Genomic DNA, 13,149 nt, shown 5'->3' on the forward strand with positions numbered 1-13,149 from the left:
TAATAAATTAAGAGACTGAAATCATATCAAGCTTCTTTTCTGGCCACAATGGTATGAAACTAGTAATCAATTACAAGAATACTGGAAAATTAAAAAATATATGGAGATTAAACAGCATGCTGGTAAGCCAATGGGTCAAAGAATAAATCAAAAGGGAAATAAAAAATACCTTGAGAAAAATTAAAATGGAAATACAACATGCTAAACCTTATAATGTGAAAGCAATTCTAAGAGGAAACTTTTAATGATAAATTCCTACATCAAAAACCAAGAAAAATCTCAAACAACTAAACTTTACAACACTTCAAGGAACCAGAAAAAGAACAGAGTCCAAAGTTAGCAGAAGGAAGGAAATAAAGATCAGAGAGAAATAAATGCAAGAGACTAAAGATCAATGAAACTAAGAGCTGGTATTTGAAAAAGAAACAAAACTGACAAACCTTTGACTAGATTCATCAAGAAATAAAGAACCAGGCTGGTGTTGCTCAGTGGTTGAGCACTGACCTATGAGCCAGGAGATAACAGTTTGATTCCCTGTCAGGGCACATAAACAGGTGGCAGGCTCCATCCCCCATGTGGGGCTTGCAGGAGGCAGCCAATCAATGATTCTCTCTCACATTGATGTTTCTATTTCTCTCTCCCTCTTCCTTTCTCTCTGAAATCAATAAAAATATATTTAAAAAAATAAAAACAAATAAACAAAAAACTAAACTCATAGGTACAGAGAACAGATATTAGTTGTTTCCAATTTGAGACTCCTACCAAAGGCCGCACCTCCTGAAGCAGGTCAAAAGATACCAACTTCCAGTTATCAAGTCAGTCAGTCATAGGGATATAATGTACAGCATGGGGACTATAGTAACAATGTATTGCATATTTTAAAGTTGCTAAGAGATTAGATCTTAAACGTTCTCATCATAATAAAAAATGTATTGCTGTGTATGGTGATGGATAACTAAACTTGTGATTATTTCACAACAGAGTAGGTCCTCAGTTAACACTATCAGTAGGGTTTTGGAACTTTGGCAAAATGACATATAATAAGAACAATTTTACGGTAGACTAAATCTATATATAAATAAGAGTTAAGTTCCAAGGCATCTCTCAATGCTACAACAAAACATTATTCAAGTATGTGCTATATATACAAATATCAAATCATTATGTTTTATACCTAAAACAAATATCTTTTGTCAATTACATCACAATAAAAAAGAACTTATTCATAATGTAAAAAGAACCTTAAGTCATTAAAATGGACAGATAACTCAATTTTTAAAAAATGCATAAAACACTTGCACAAAAGAAAATATCCAAAGGGCCAAAATTCATTTTAAAATATGCTAAAGCTAATTGGTCATCAGGGCAATACACACCTGCCAGAATGGCTAAAATTTAAGTCTCAAAGTACCCTGCTTTGGCAACGTGTAGAAATAGAACTCCCATACACTAAATTTGGACTGTAGACTTTTACCTCCACTAGGGAAAACTACTTGGCACTATCTACTAAAGTTGAACATATGAATACCCAAGATACCACAATTCCACTCACAGGTATACTCCCAACACAATGCAACATGTATGCACCAACAGCATGTACTTTTGCAGCAGGAATATTGGTAGGAGTCTCAAATTGGAAACAACTAATATCTCTCAACAGTAGTTAGCACATTGTGGCAAATTCAAACAATGAAATGCACAGACTTGGTGCTGTCTGCTACAAACAACACCTAGATCAATCTCTCAAACACAATGTTAAGTGATAGAGCAAGACAAAAAAAGGAAATATTGAATTTACTATGAAGGTAATTTTAATAAGTTGTGCAGATTACACCTAAGGCCCTATATCTATTTTATATTAATAATTTTGTATTTTATTTAAATGGGGTCCTCAAAATTGTTAAAGCTTCAGACCCCCATGATTCTCCTCTTTCCTCATGCTGTACATAAAAATAAAGTTGTGATACACACACACACACACACACACACACACACACACACACTAAAATATTATCTATATACTAGAGGCCCGGTACATGGATTTGTGCACCGGTGGGGTCCCTCAGCCTGGCCTGCGGGGATAGGGCTGAAACTGGCTCTCCGACATCCCCCGAGGGGTCCCAGATTGCAAGAGGGTGGTTCTTGGGTGATGCACCCTGGAATCAGGCTTCTTCCTCTCTGATTCCAGGTGAATCACTCGAGAACCGCAGCTGCCAAGTCACCACAGCTCAGCAGCTCCTGCATTGAGCTACTGCCCCCTGGTGATCAGTGCGTGTCATAGCTACCGGTCAGAGTATCTGCCCCCTGGTGGTCACTGTGTGTCATAGCTATCGGTCGGATGGTCGCTTAGGCTTATCCTATATAATAAAGAGCTTATATGCAAATGGTCAACGTGCCTTCATGTCCTTGTGCCGGGGCCAGGGGACCTGAGGCCGCACCCCCAGCTGGTGCCAGGCCGGGGGACCTGAGGCTGCGCCCCTGCCCTACGGGGCTTGACAGGTGTGGAGTCAGCTGGGTCTGGGTCTCGTGTGATTTCAAGGTGCACGCAGGTGGGCAGGGACTTGACTCTGGGTCCCGCAGCACACCCCAGACTGTGACAGGAGGGAGAATTTCATATACATTTTACTAATTATCTTTCATCTCTGGCACTTCTATTATAGAGAAAGGGAAAATAGCAGTATTAAAATATTTCCTCTAATTAATTCCCCTTTAATGTGCACGAATTTCATGCACTGGGCCACTCGTATATAGATATAAAAGGCTAATATGGCCCTAACCGGTTTTGCATAGTAGATAGGAGCATCGGCCTGTGGACTGAAGGGTCCCAGGTTCAGTTCTGGTCAAGGGCATATGCTTGGGTTGTGGGCTCGATCCCCAGTGAAGGTCGTGTAGGAGGCAGCCAATCAATGATTCTTTCTCATCATTGATATTTCTATTTCTCTCTCCCTCTCCCTTCCTCTCTGAAATCAATAAAAAATATATTTTTTTTAAAAAAGGGTAGTATGCGAAGTGTCTAGCCATCTGACTTGTTGCTATGACGCTCACTGACCACCAGGGGGCAGACACTCAATGCAGGAACTGCTGTGACGTGCACAGAGAAATGGCACCACAGACCTGGCACCCACAAAGCAACACTCACCTTCCCCCAAGTGAGACACAGGCCCTACCACCACCCGGGAGCCACAATCCACCAAATCACTGCTGAGACACCATGGCGCAAAATGCGGCCCACAGCCCAGCCTGGAAATGGTGGCTGTGGGCGCCAGGTAATGATGTCACGTAGCAATGCCCAGCTTCCTCTCCCTAGTGACGACTAGCCTCCTTGCAGTTTCTCCAGCCAAGGAACACTACTTGCTTTATAGCCAGGTGCAAACATTTCACACTTTAACCAAATGTCTCTAAACCATTTCCCCATGCCTCATCTCATTTGATCCTCACAGAGGTCCTGGAGTAGGTAGACAGGCAACTCGGTGAAATCCTATTTTCTTTTCATTAGCTGGAAAACGGAGATTTAGAAACTTGACCCGACTGAAAAGAAGAAATGGTGGAACTTGAAAATGACTTCAGGTTTTCTCACTGTGCAGAATATAGTCAAACACTGCTGCAGTTAAATATTTTACCCTTTGTTCTCCCTGCGTGATCTACAGAATAATCTGCTTTGTATTGACATTTACTGCTGTGTTGCTGACAACTACCTGAAAGAGAAGTTGGGGTGCTTCACTGGGCTGGAAAAAGTTTAGCTATATCAGAAAGAAGGTCTAATTAAGCAAGTTTATTATCCCTTTCTCTATAATAGAAGTTGACTGGCGCATGTGCTATACATATAAAGCTCTCGCTGGTGCCAATCGCACACGTGTGTTTTGATCTGTCATTGTCGATCACGAATTTGGTTGACACCTCTATTATAGAGAAAGGGCAAAAAGTGATATTAAAATATTTCTTCTAATTAATTTCCTTTCAATGTGCATAAATTTGTGCACTGGGCCTCTAGTTCAGCCATAAAAATGAAGGAAGTCCTGCCATTTGTGACAACATAGATAGCACTTGAGGGCATTATGCTAAGTGAAATAAGTCAGACAGAGAAAGACAAATAGTGTATGGTCTCACTTATATGTGGAATCTTAAAAAAAACAAACCAAACATAAAAATAGAAATCAGATTTGTGGTTACCAGAGGTGAAGAGTTAGGAGAAGAATTGCATGAAGTTGGTCAAAAGGTACAATCATGAGTTCTCTTTTAAACCTCCCAACCATCCATTTTATAGATGAGGGAACTGATACCAGAGAGGTCAAATCACTTCCCAAGATCACACAGCCAGAAAATGACAGAACTAGAATATACAGCCAGGTGAGCTGGCACCCTTAACCACTAAGTAACACTGCCAAAACAGTGGGTAACAAGATTATATGTATATAGTTATAGTTATTGTTATATTTAGAGGTAGGTAGGATGTGGAAGGCTTTATATATCTACTAGAGGCCCAGTGCATGAATTCGTGCACGGGAGAGGGGGAATGGGGCCACAGGAGGCTGGCTGACCAGGGGAGGGACCGCAAAGGGAGATTGGCCAGCCAGGTGGGAGGGACCACAGGAGGTTGGCTGGCAGCAGGGAGGAATAGGGGGAGGGACTGCGGGAGGTTGGCCGCTGGCCCTGAGAAGGGAACCGACCCTAAGCCCCCCTGGGAAAGGGGCTGTGTCCGCTGCCACCCACCCCCGGTTCCCTGTCCCAGCCCAGGCCCCAAGGCCCCGGCTGGATCGGGAGAGGAGCCAACAGTTGCCGGGCCGGGCGCAGAAGGAACGGATGCTGGATGCCAATGCTACCCTTGGCATCCCACCACTGCGAATTTCCCCACCTCCCCCCTCCTCCTTCCCTCACCACTGCACCACCACTGTGGGGAGGTGGGGCGGGGGGGCAGAGGCCCCTGAGGAAGGGAGAGGACGGGAGCGAGACAAACCCTTGTGTCAAGGGCTGACTTACAATAGATCGCAGCGAGGGAGCTGCTCTGCTATGTATGAAACCTTGACCCAGAAGCAGGTCTCTACAAATGGCTTAGCACCAGGGGCAGATGGGGGCCGGCTGGCTGGGGGAAGGGGCCGTGGGAGCACACGGACCATCAGGGGGCAGCTCCTGTGTTGAGCATCTGCTCTCTGGTGGTCAGTGCGCATCACAGTGACTGGCTGACCGGTAGTTCCCATTCATTCCATCATAACAGTGCTTAGGCCTTTATAGATAGATAGATAGATAGATAGATAGATAGATAGATAGATAGATAGATAGATATGCTCTTATGTGCATAGACTTTGTGAAAAGATACATAAAGACTGATTACAGAGACCCATCTGAGGGCATGTGGGGGGACTGGTGGGATTGAGATTCTATTACTGCATACTTTTGCAACATCCTAATTCTTATACATATTACCTAGTCAAAAATACATTATGCAAGTATTCATTGAGTCACTAAATTCTAAGGCTGGGATGGACCCCATCATTTTATTGGAGGGGGTGTAAACTGAGTCACAGACTTGCCTGAGGCCACCCAAGTAGGAAGGAGAAGCCCTAAGGCACTTCCAAGGCTCCAGACTCCTAGCCCTGGTGTGTTCTGTTGCCGTCTCTATTCTCTATTTCCACCATAGCTGACTCAGCTGTCACAACTGGAGACTTTAAAAAATGTCCAATTATACAGAATTGGGGAGAAAATTATGATTTGGAATTCAAGTGTTGACATTTGAAAAATACCAACTCCCTTTCACTGCAAGTACTTTAGCATGTTACTAAGGCTCTCTCTGCCTGTCTCTGGAAAGGTTATTTTCAGAACATTCCACTTAAACCTGGAGTTGCAGGGTTCTCCACTGTTTCTGGGAGCTGACACCACAATTTACATTAAACAAATGTTTTGAAAATTAGCTGTTCACGGTTCCAATTTCAGCTTCCCCCAGGGTTTAATGTTAGCCAAATATTCATACAGTAAGCAGACAATGTGTTTTATTGTATGGAAGAAAAACAGACCACCATAACAGATTTCCTGCTTTTGTAATCAAGGGAAAAGTGGAGTGTTCGAGTGATTATTGGCATATGGTTATTAGAAACACTGAGTTCCAAATATAGCTACTAGGAGCTAAAGACACACACACACACACACACACACACACACACACACACACACACACACACACACACTACTATATTTCCAAAAAGATAGAAAAAACCTTAGTGTTTGGTCAATTGGAAATTCAGAAAGTCATTGGCAAAACTACCAGGAGGAATTAGGGTGATAGATAGCAAGGTTCAGCCCACTGTTCCCAGACACACTGGAGTCAGAGAGCCCCAAACATCAATGAGCAGCAGGCCTGCAGGAACAAGGACCACGGCTTTGGGCACAGCCTGAGGACAGTTAGGCCAAAGATTGCAGTTCTGCCCTGCTGGTCCCTGACTGCCTGGGGCCCATTATCAAGATATGATGGATTTGGCACCTTCGTCTTCTTTTTTAACATTTAAAAAGGGTTGCACAGCCCTCAACAGCGTGGCTCAGTTGGTTGGAACATCGTCCCATAAATCAAAAGGTTGCCGATTTCATTCCCAGTTAGGGCACATTCCTAGGTTGTGGGTTCGGTCCCCAGTGGGGGCACATACAGAAGGCAACCAATCAATGTTCTCTCTCACATTCATGTTTCTCTCTCTCTCTCTCCTCTCTTCCGTCTCTCTAAAATCAATAAGCATATCCTCTGGGGAGGATTTAAAAAATAGTTAGTTAGTTAATAATTAATTAAAAAGGGTTGCACAGGTGCTTTTCTCCTCTCCCCATCCTGCTCTACACGCTGCCCCCCAAGCCCCTGTCCAGCTGCAAATGTGAAAGGGGGGAAAGAAACTGTTCAATCTGCTAAATTTACAGTTAGCAGGAATGAGAATGAAGCATTGTGTGAATTCCCCTGATTCCAAGCCTCCTCCAGGACTTGTGATCTAGGTGGAATGCAAGCGTCTGGAAATAAACTTACAGGATGCTCTTCAATACCAGATTTCTCTCTCAAAGAGCTGGGAGCAATTCAGAGCCAGGTGGGTGAGATCGGGGGGGATGGGGTGGGTGGTCTGTTGGAAAGAGTAATTTAGATTCTGATGTCTTCAGGAAAGCATTTGTTTACACCCAGAAGGAGGTACTAAAAACATAGCCTCTTCCACCTCAACTAAATAGTGTGGATGGGAGGTTAGAGGTCAGAAAGGTGTCCCCATGTGGTGAAAGCCAGTCTGTCTGTGGCACAGACAGGCCAGGGACCTGATCTTTGGACAGGTCAGAGGAGGGGATATGCAGCATGTGACTCTGGGTCAGGGCCCCTGGAGCCCATCTGGGAGGTGACCTCACCATCTCACTCTGGTGAGAGGTGTGGGCTCCGGTAGGAAAAATGTCCTTACACTGCATCAGTAGAACCCAAGAGTTATTTCCAAGAGTTCTTATTGAGGGTCTTACAAAACAGGTAGGTCACCTTCTGCCAAAAGTAATTTCCTCCAGTATGGCTGGAGAAGGATGACTCCTGAGGGGTCACCGCAGGGTAGCACAGCCTTAAAATTCCATCTATAAAGACAGAGCTTTAACTGCACTGCACCTCTGTTTGTTGGGCCTCAAAGCAACTGTGACAACTGCTGAGAGGCAGGGCTCAGTGACGAAGGAACACACTAATGAGAGGAATTCGTTCACCACAAAATGATCAGCACCCAGGACCTAATCTCAGTCCAAGTTGGGTCTAGCAGGAGGGCCTGAATAATGTGTCTGTTTCACTCCTTAACAAGGCAATCATTCTAAAAAGCAAACTGTTTGGACTGTCCCTGCTGGAACATGCTCAGAGTAGGACAAGCAGTCATGGCAATGCAACATCAGTTCTGAGAGTATCAGGAGCAAGTGAGCAGCTGGCACCTCTAGGCAGGACTCAATGGTAGCTGTCCAAGCACCAGGAAGATTCTGTGCACACAGGTCACTTCCCACAGGCATGGGCATCTCCCTGAAAGGCCAGGCATGAGGTCCTTCCATCCTGATCTTCCTGGCACCCACCTCACATACTCCTTGCCTGCAGGAATCCAGTCCCCCAACCGTGTCCAGACTCTGGCCCCTTGAGTAGGACTAGCCCCTCTGTAACCAGATCCCACGTTCCTCTGTAGGGCTGCCCCATCGGTGGGATGAGTGCTCAGCGGGAAGGGGCTCTCCTGACAACCACCTATCTGCACCGCCCTGCCCTACCCCACACGCCCCTGCCAAATCACATACCTTGGATTTCCGGGCCCCTTTCTTGCCTCCAGCTTTCTTTGACACTGGCTTCTTCTGGGATGGAGACTTGGCCTTTTTGGCTGGGGGTGGCGTGATGATGGCTTCCAACTTCCCTTTGGATCCTCGTTTTTTTGCTAGCAACTCTGGGTGGATGTTTGGTAACACCCCACCACTGGCTATGGTGACTCCTTTTAGTAGCTTGCAGGAAAACCAAAGTAGCAGATGGTGAGCTAGACCAGCCTGCCCCTGACCTTCAAGAAGTCAGCCCTGCCCACCCATGCTTTCGATTTTGGTTGGTAGAGTTCCTCCCTCCATGGCATCTAAGGATGGTGATGGGACTCAGCTCACTACACAGGGAACAAGTCTTCAGAGTTCCTCACTAGACGGGAGGGGTGGTTCATTTGAGAGCCAAATACCTTGTTTCATCCCTGCCCCCCACCCCCAATAAGGCCTTCAGGAGAAACTTCCAAGGGGGGCAGGGAAGCTGCTAACAGTCCAAAATGCAGTCCACACCTTTGAAAGCCAGCAACTTGCCAACCTCCCTCTGCACAGACAGCTCTGTCTCTCAGGTGTCTGGGGTAGGTTGGCTCGGAGAGCCCCGTACCTGATTTAGCTCCTCATCATTGGCCACGGCTAGCAGGATGTGCCGAGGTGTGACCCGTCCCTTCTTGTTGTCCCTGGCCGCGTTGCCAGCCAGCTCCAAAATCTCCGCTGTAGGGAACAGAGGGGAAGAGCACATGATTGCATTAGAGCATTGGAGGCTCACATGCATCCTCCTGACCCCCACTCATGGAGCTGGGAATGGACACAGGTATCAGTTCACGAAGCAGCTTCCTGAGGTGGTAAGATGCAGGCAGTATGCCTGGCACACGTTGAGCTAAGTCACAGAAGTGCTGAATCAACCCCTGGTCCAACCCTGTTTTGGAGGTGAAGACAGAGGCTTACAGAGAAGTGACTGGTCAAAGGTCCCTCAGTAAGAAGTGGTAGAGCTGAGATCTGAACTTACTTGCCAGACAGGGCTGCCTGTAGTCGGCATTCAGATGTCACCAAGACCAACCCTGATAAGCCAATGGTGTGGTCCCTAAGAGTGAACCCTGCCTGCATGGAACTGAGCAATGGGTCATGCATGGGTTTCGGGGCCTCAGGGGGCAGTGGCATTTTACAGGTGCTTAGTAAGTCTCTGTCGATGAAGTTGATGTTGACCGCCTGCACACTCAGATTCAAAACTAGAAGGAGATGACTAGACTCTTTACAAAGTCAATGTCATAAAAATACTGTCAAACCTTGGTTCTCAAATGTCTCCCATCTTGAATGATTCAGTTCTTAACCAAGTTGTTCACAGAAAAAAATGTCTCTGTTGTCAAAACAAACTTCAGTTTTCTACCTGATCACCCTTTCATGCTGATACCTCAGCATGACAAAAAAGTGTTTCTCAGGCAACAAAGGAGAGAATGTTTTTATTGCTGGTGAAATCAATGATTAGCACAACTTTAAAACAGAAAGAGGCCATCAAGAGTGCTAACGCCCAGCCCTAGCTGGTTTGGCTCAGTGTATAGAGCATCCGCCTGCGGACTGAAGGGTCCCAGGTTTGATTCTGGTCAAGGGATCATGCCTGGGTTGTGGGCTCAATTCCCAGTAAGGGGCGTGCAGGAGGCAACCAGTCAATAATTTTCTCTCATCATTGATATTTCTATCTCTCTCTCCCTCTCCTTTCCTCTCTGAAATCAATAAAAATATATTTTAAAAAAAAGAGTGCTGATGCCCAGCACAGATGGACCTATCTCTTGCTAAGTGGAGAAGGGTGCTTGGGAAGCCTAAATGACCTTAGGCCTCTCAGGTGCCTGGCCAGCCCAGTTTGCCCTTCGTTCTCCCGTGTTCATGGAGCAGGTGGCACGTCTGTAGTGCTATTGCCCTGACTACGGCCTGGGAGGGAGCTAAAGCAGGAGTCTGACCTGAGCACAGACCCTGAGAGTAAGGGCACAGGAAGGAGAGCTGGTCACAGCTGTTGCTGGGCTGGAGCCCGTGCAGCAGGAGGGCTGGAGAGGGGCTGCTGCAGCATGGAGCTGTAGCCCACTTGGCTGGCTTCCTGGCCTCCACCATTCCTTCCCCTCCACTTTCTGAGGCCACAGGTAAGGCCATCAGTGTCTGCAGAGCCAGAATATACAGGAGGCAGGTGGATTACAACCTTTTCCCCATAATGTGCTAAGAAGTCTTTACCTGGCCTCAGAGAGAGAAAGAAGCACTCACAGTGGTGCCCTAAGCCCATCCCTTTGGCAAGAAGATCGTTTGAAATTGCGGTTTCTCAGAAAAGTGGAGGGGGCCTGGTTCCTCTTCCTGCCTGGAGTGTTAGTGGAAGGCTCTCCCCAAGAGAAGGCACAGAGGCCGTTGGGGGGGGGGGGGGAGGAGGGATGTGGTCTTTTTATTTTTAGCAGTGCTGCTCTATTGGTGCAGGGAAGATGGAGGTGATGAATGCAAAGCCCTGAGGGTGGGGAAGGGCCTGATTTGGGTAGGGGACAGGCAGTATATAACACAGAGAAATAAAGCAATGGAGTGACTTATAAGTAGCACCCATGGCTGAGAAATCTGAAGATCAATTCTCCGGAATTCCCTTTGACTTCCATGAGCTTTTCCCGCCCATGAACTCTCACACTGTGGATGAAACTTCTAATGGCCTGAGCTTCTATACTTGGGAAATTGCAAGGACTGGGCTCACCTACTGCTAATTAAGCGGTGGATTCTGTGATGCCAGACTAGATCCACCTGAGAGTGACAATGAGGTGGTGTGGAGGGCCTGTGGGAGATGTGTGCAGTGGAATGAAGTATGATTTAGCTCCTTGGAAAGAGCTGGGCAGGAGTGTCATTCCGTTGCCTTCTTCTCCAAAGAACCAGAAAATCCAAGACTCTATCCTTTTTTGCAAAACTCTAACTCACTTTTGAACTCAGCCCTGTGGAGTGGGAGGGAAGCTATATCAAGTGGGGGCAAAAAAGAGGGGCAGAGATCCATACTCCAGCTAGAATTGAGCAAAAGCCTTGTCTTCCATTTACTCCTGCCTGTTTGCCAGAGGAACAGTTACCATAGTAACCCCTTCATCAAGGGACACAAAAGACAGAGCACCTGGGAGACACACCTTTTATGAGAAGTGGGTGCCCTGCCCCACCCTACACTGCAGCACGAAGAGGGCTGGGCATTTTACAACAGCCAAGGAAGATAGGGGAGAAATCTGACTGATAACAAAAGCAGGAATCCAGGGCACAAACTCCCCTGGCCGAGTATTCATTAAAACCCACCCTTTTGTCCTCAGTCTGACTGTAAAAGCCCAGTTGCAAAAGGCTTTCCTGGCTAAGAGAGGGCTGCCTGCTGCAGGGGAGGGGAGGTGCAAAATGACAGCAACTGGACAAGATGGAACAGGTCCCATCTGCCCTCCAGGGCATGTTGGGGAAGGAGAGGGTGCCCACACTGCTGAGGAACTGGGGCAGGGTGTGAACCACCAGGAGATTTCCTGATTAGGTTTCCTTCCTAGTAAGTGATCTGGGCTTTGCAAATGATAGAAAGACTAAATCATGAAAGCCCAGCTCAGCTAGACATGGATTCCTGCCACTGCACCCCAAGCCCACCGGGGTGCCTACCCCACACACATACACTGGCTGCCTCCTGGGCTAGGGCAGAGCCAGCATCACCTGAATGGACCCCACACCTCACCTCAGGGGAACGTGTCCTGCCCTTGATGCAGCTTCTGGTTTGGAAGGTTCTGCGCAATTCTAAAAAAAAATTTGCAACTTCTGCTGGTTCAAAAGAAAAGGAATTCTGAGAAAGAAAACCAAGAAAACACCAGATCTACAGATGCAAATCCTTTTCTCTAGTTTCCAGAGCTCGAAGCTTGCATCCTCTCTTGGAGGGAGTTTTCAGGAGCCACAGCCCTGAGGGCTGTAACCACAACAAATGGAATCCATAAGAAACCACAGGAGGAAACTGGAAAGAGCAGTTAGGAGAAGAAACAGTCCCCTTATCAGGTTCTCCACTCCTCAAGCCAAGTCTTCCCAGCCAGTGACAGTTCCATTTTGCTACCACTGACCAACTCTAGTTTGGGACCTAAAGCACTTGGGGTCAACTCTGGAGATAACCCTAAGTGTGGTAAGGCTCCCTAATTATAAACACTGCAAAGGGGACATACTGAATGAACACCACCAGCCAGCTCATGTGCTATTTTTTAAAGATCTTTTGTTTGTTTATTTGTTTGAAGATCTAATTTTCGAGATACCCAAGAAACTTGGCTCCCACTCTACAGCCTTTGTGCTGGCCTGGACCTTATTCTCTCTTCAGAGCAGCAAGCAATGCAGAGGCACCTGTGGGCCCAACTTCCCCAGCCTCACTGAGCAAGATCATTTTAAGGCCACTTGACAAAATTCTCACAGCCTTGAATAACAGCATTATCTGGCAGCCTTTTCAGCTACAGACCAGCTGTCTGAACATGAATACCTTTGACAGGTCTACTTTCCAAGTTCACCCAGAGACCAAAGGCTTAGAGTCTTTTTTTTTTTTTCCCCTCCAAACATCTTGAACTGAACCATATCTGCTGGATTGAAGCATTCTGTCTATCTTTCTTTAGGGAGATGAAGTCATGGTTTGCAGAATTAGACTCCTAACAGCTAACAGGTGATGTGTGGAGGCTGCGCCAAACTCTAAACACAAGCCTTGCAAAGCAGAGAGTTGGGGGCTTCTACAGAGCAGTTTGAAGCATCTCCTCTAACAGAAGAAATACTGAGAACAACAACCAGAAATCAAAAAGCCAATATTCACATAATCCCAAGGAGAAAACAGATATTTGCTACAAAACCAACAGCATGACAAGGAATCTGTTTACTGTCATTTCTTCCCAGTCACCAGGCTTCCATCAG

General features: G+C 46.4%; 1 protein-coding gene across 10 annotated transcripts in view; it reads right to left on the reverse strand.

Moving 5' to 3' along the window:
* The window catches only part of LOC132235668 (core histone macro-H2A.1), a 72,693-nt gene that overhangs the window by 32,032 nt on the left and 27,512 nt on the right, over nt 1-13,149 (reverse strand). For 8 of the 10 annotated variants that reach the window (XM_059698434.1, XM_059698432.1, XM_059698433.1 and 5 more), the window contains exons 3-4: nt 8,858-8,964; nt 8,254-8,451 (exon numbers count right to left, since the gene is read on the reverse strand). In XM_059698434.1, coding sequence (XP_059554417.1) covers nt 8,254-8,451; nt 8,858-8,964 — 305 coding nt within the window. The remainder of the gene's footprint in view (nt 1-8,253; nt 8,452-8,857; nt 8,965-13,149) is intronic. The other 2 variants (XM_059698436.1, XM_059698435.1) reach the window with 1 other exon arrangement.

The sequence above is a fragment of the Myotis daubentonii genome, chromosome 5, assembly GCF_963259705.1.
Source record: "Myotis daubentonii chromosome 5, mMyoDau2.1, whole genome shotgun sequence".
NCBI classification, from domain to species: Eukaryota; Metazoa; Chordata; class Mammalia; order Chiroptera; family Vespertilionidae; genus Myotis; species Myotis daubentonii.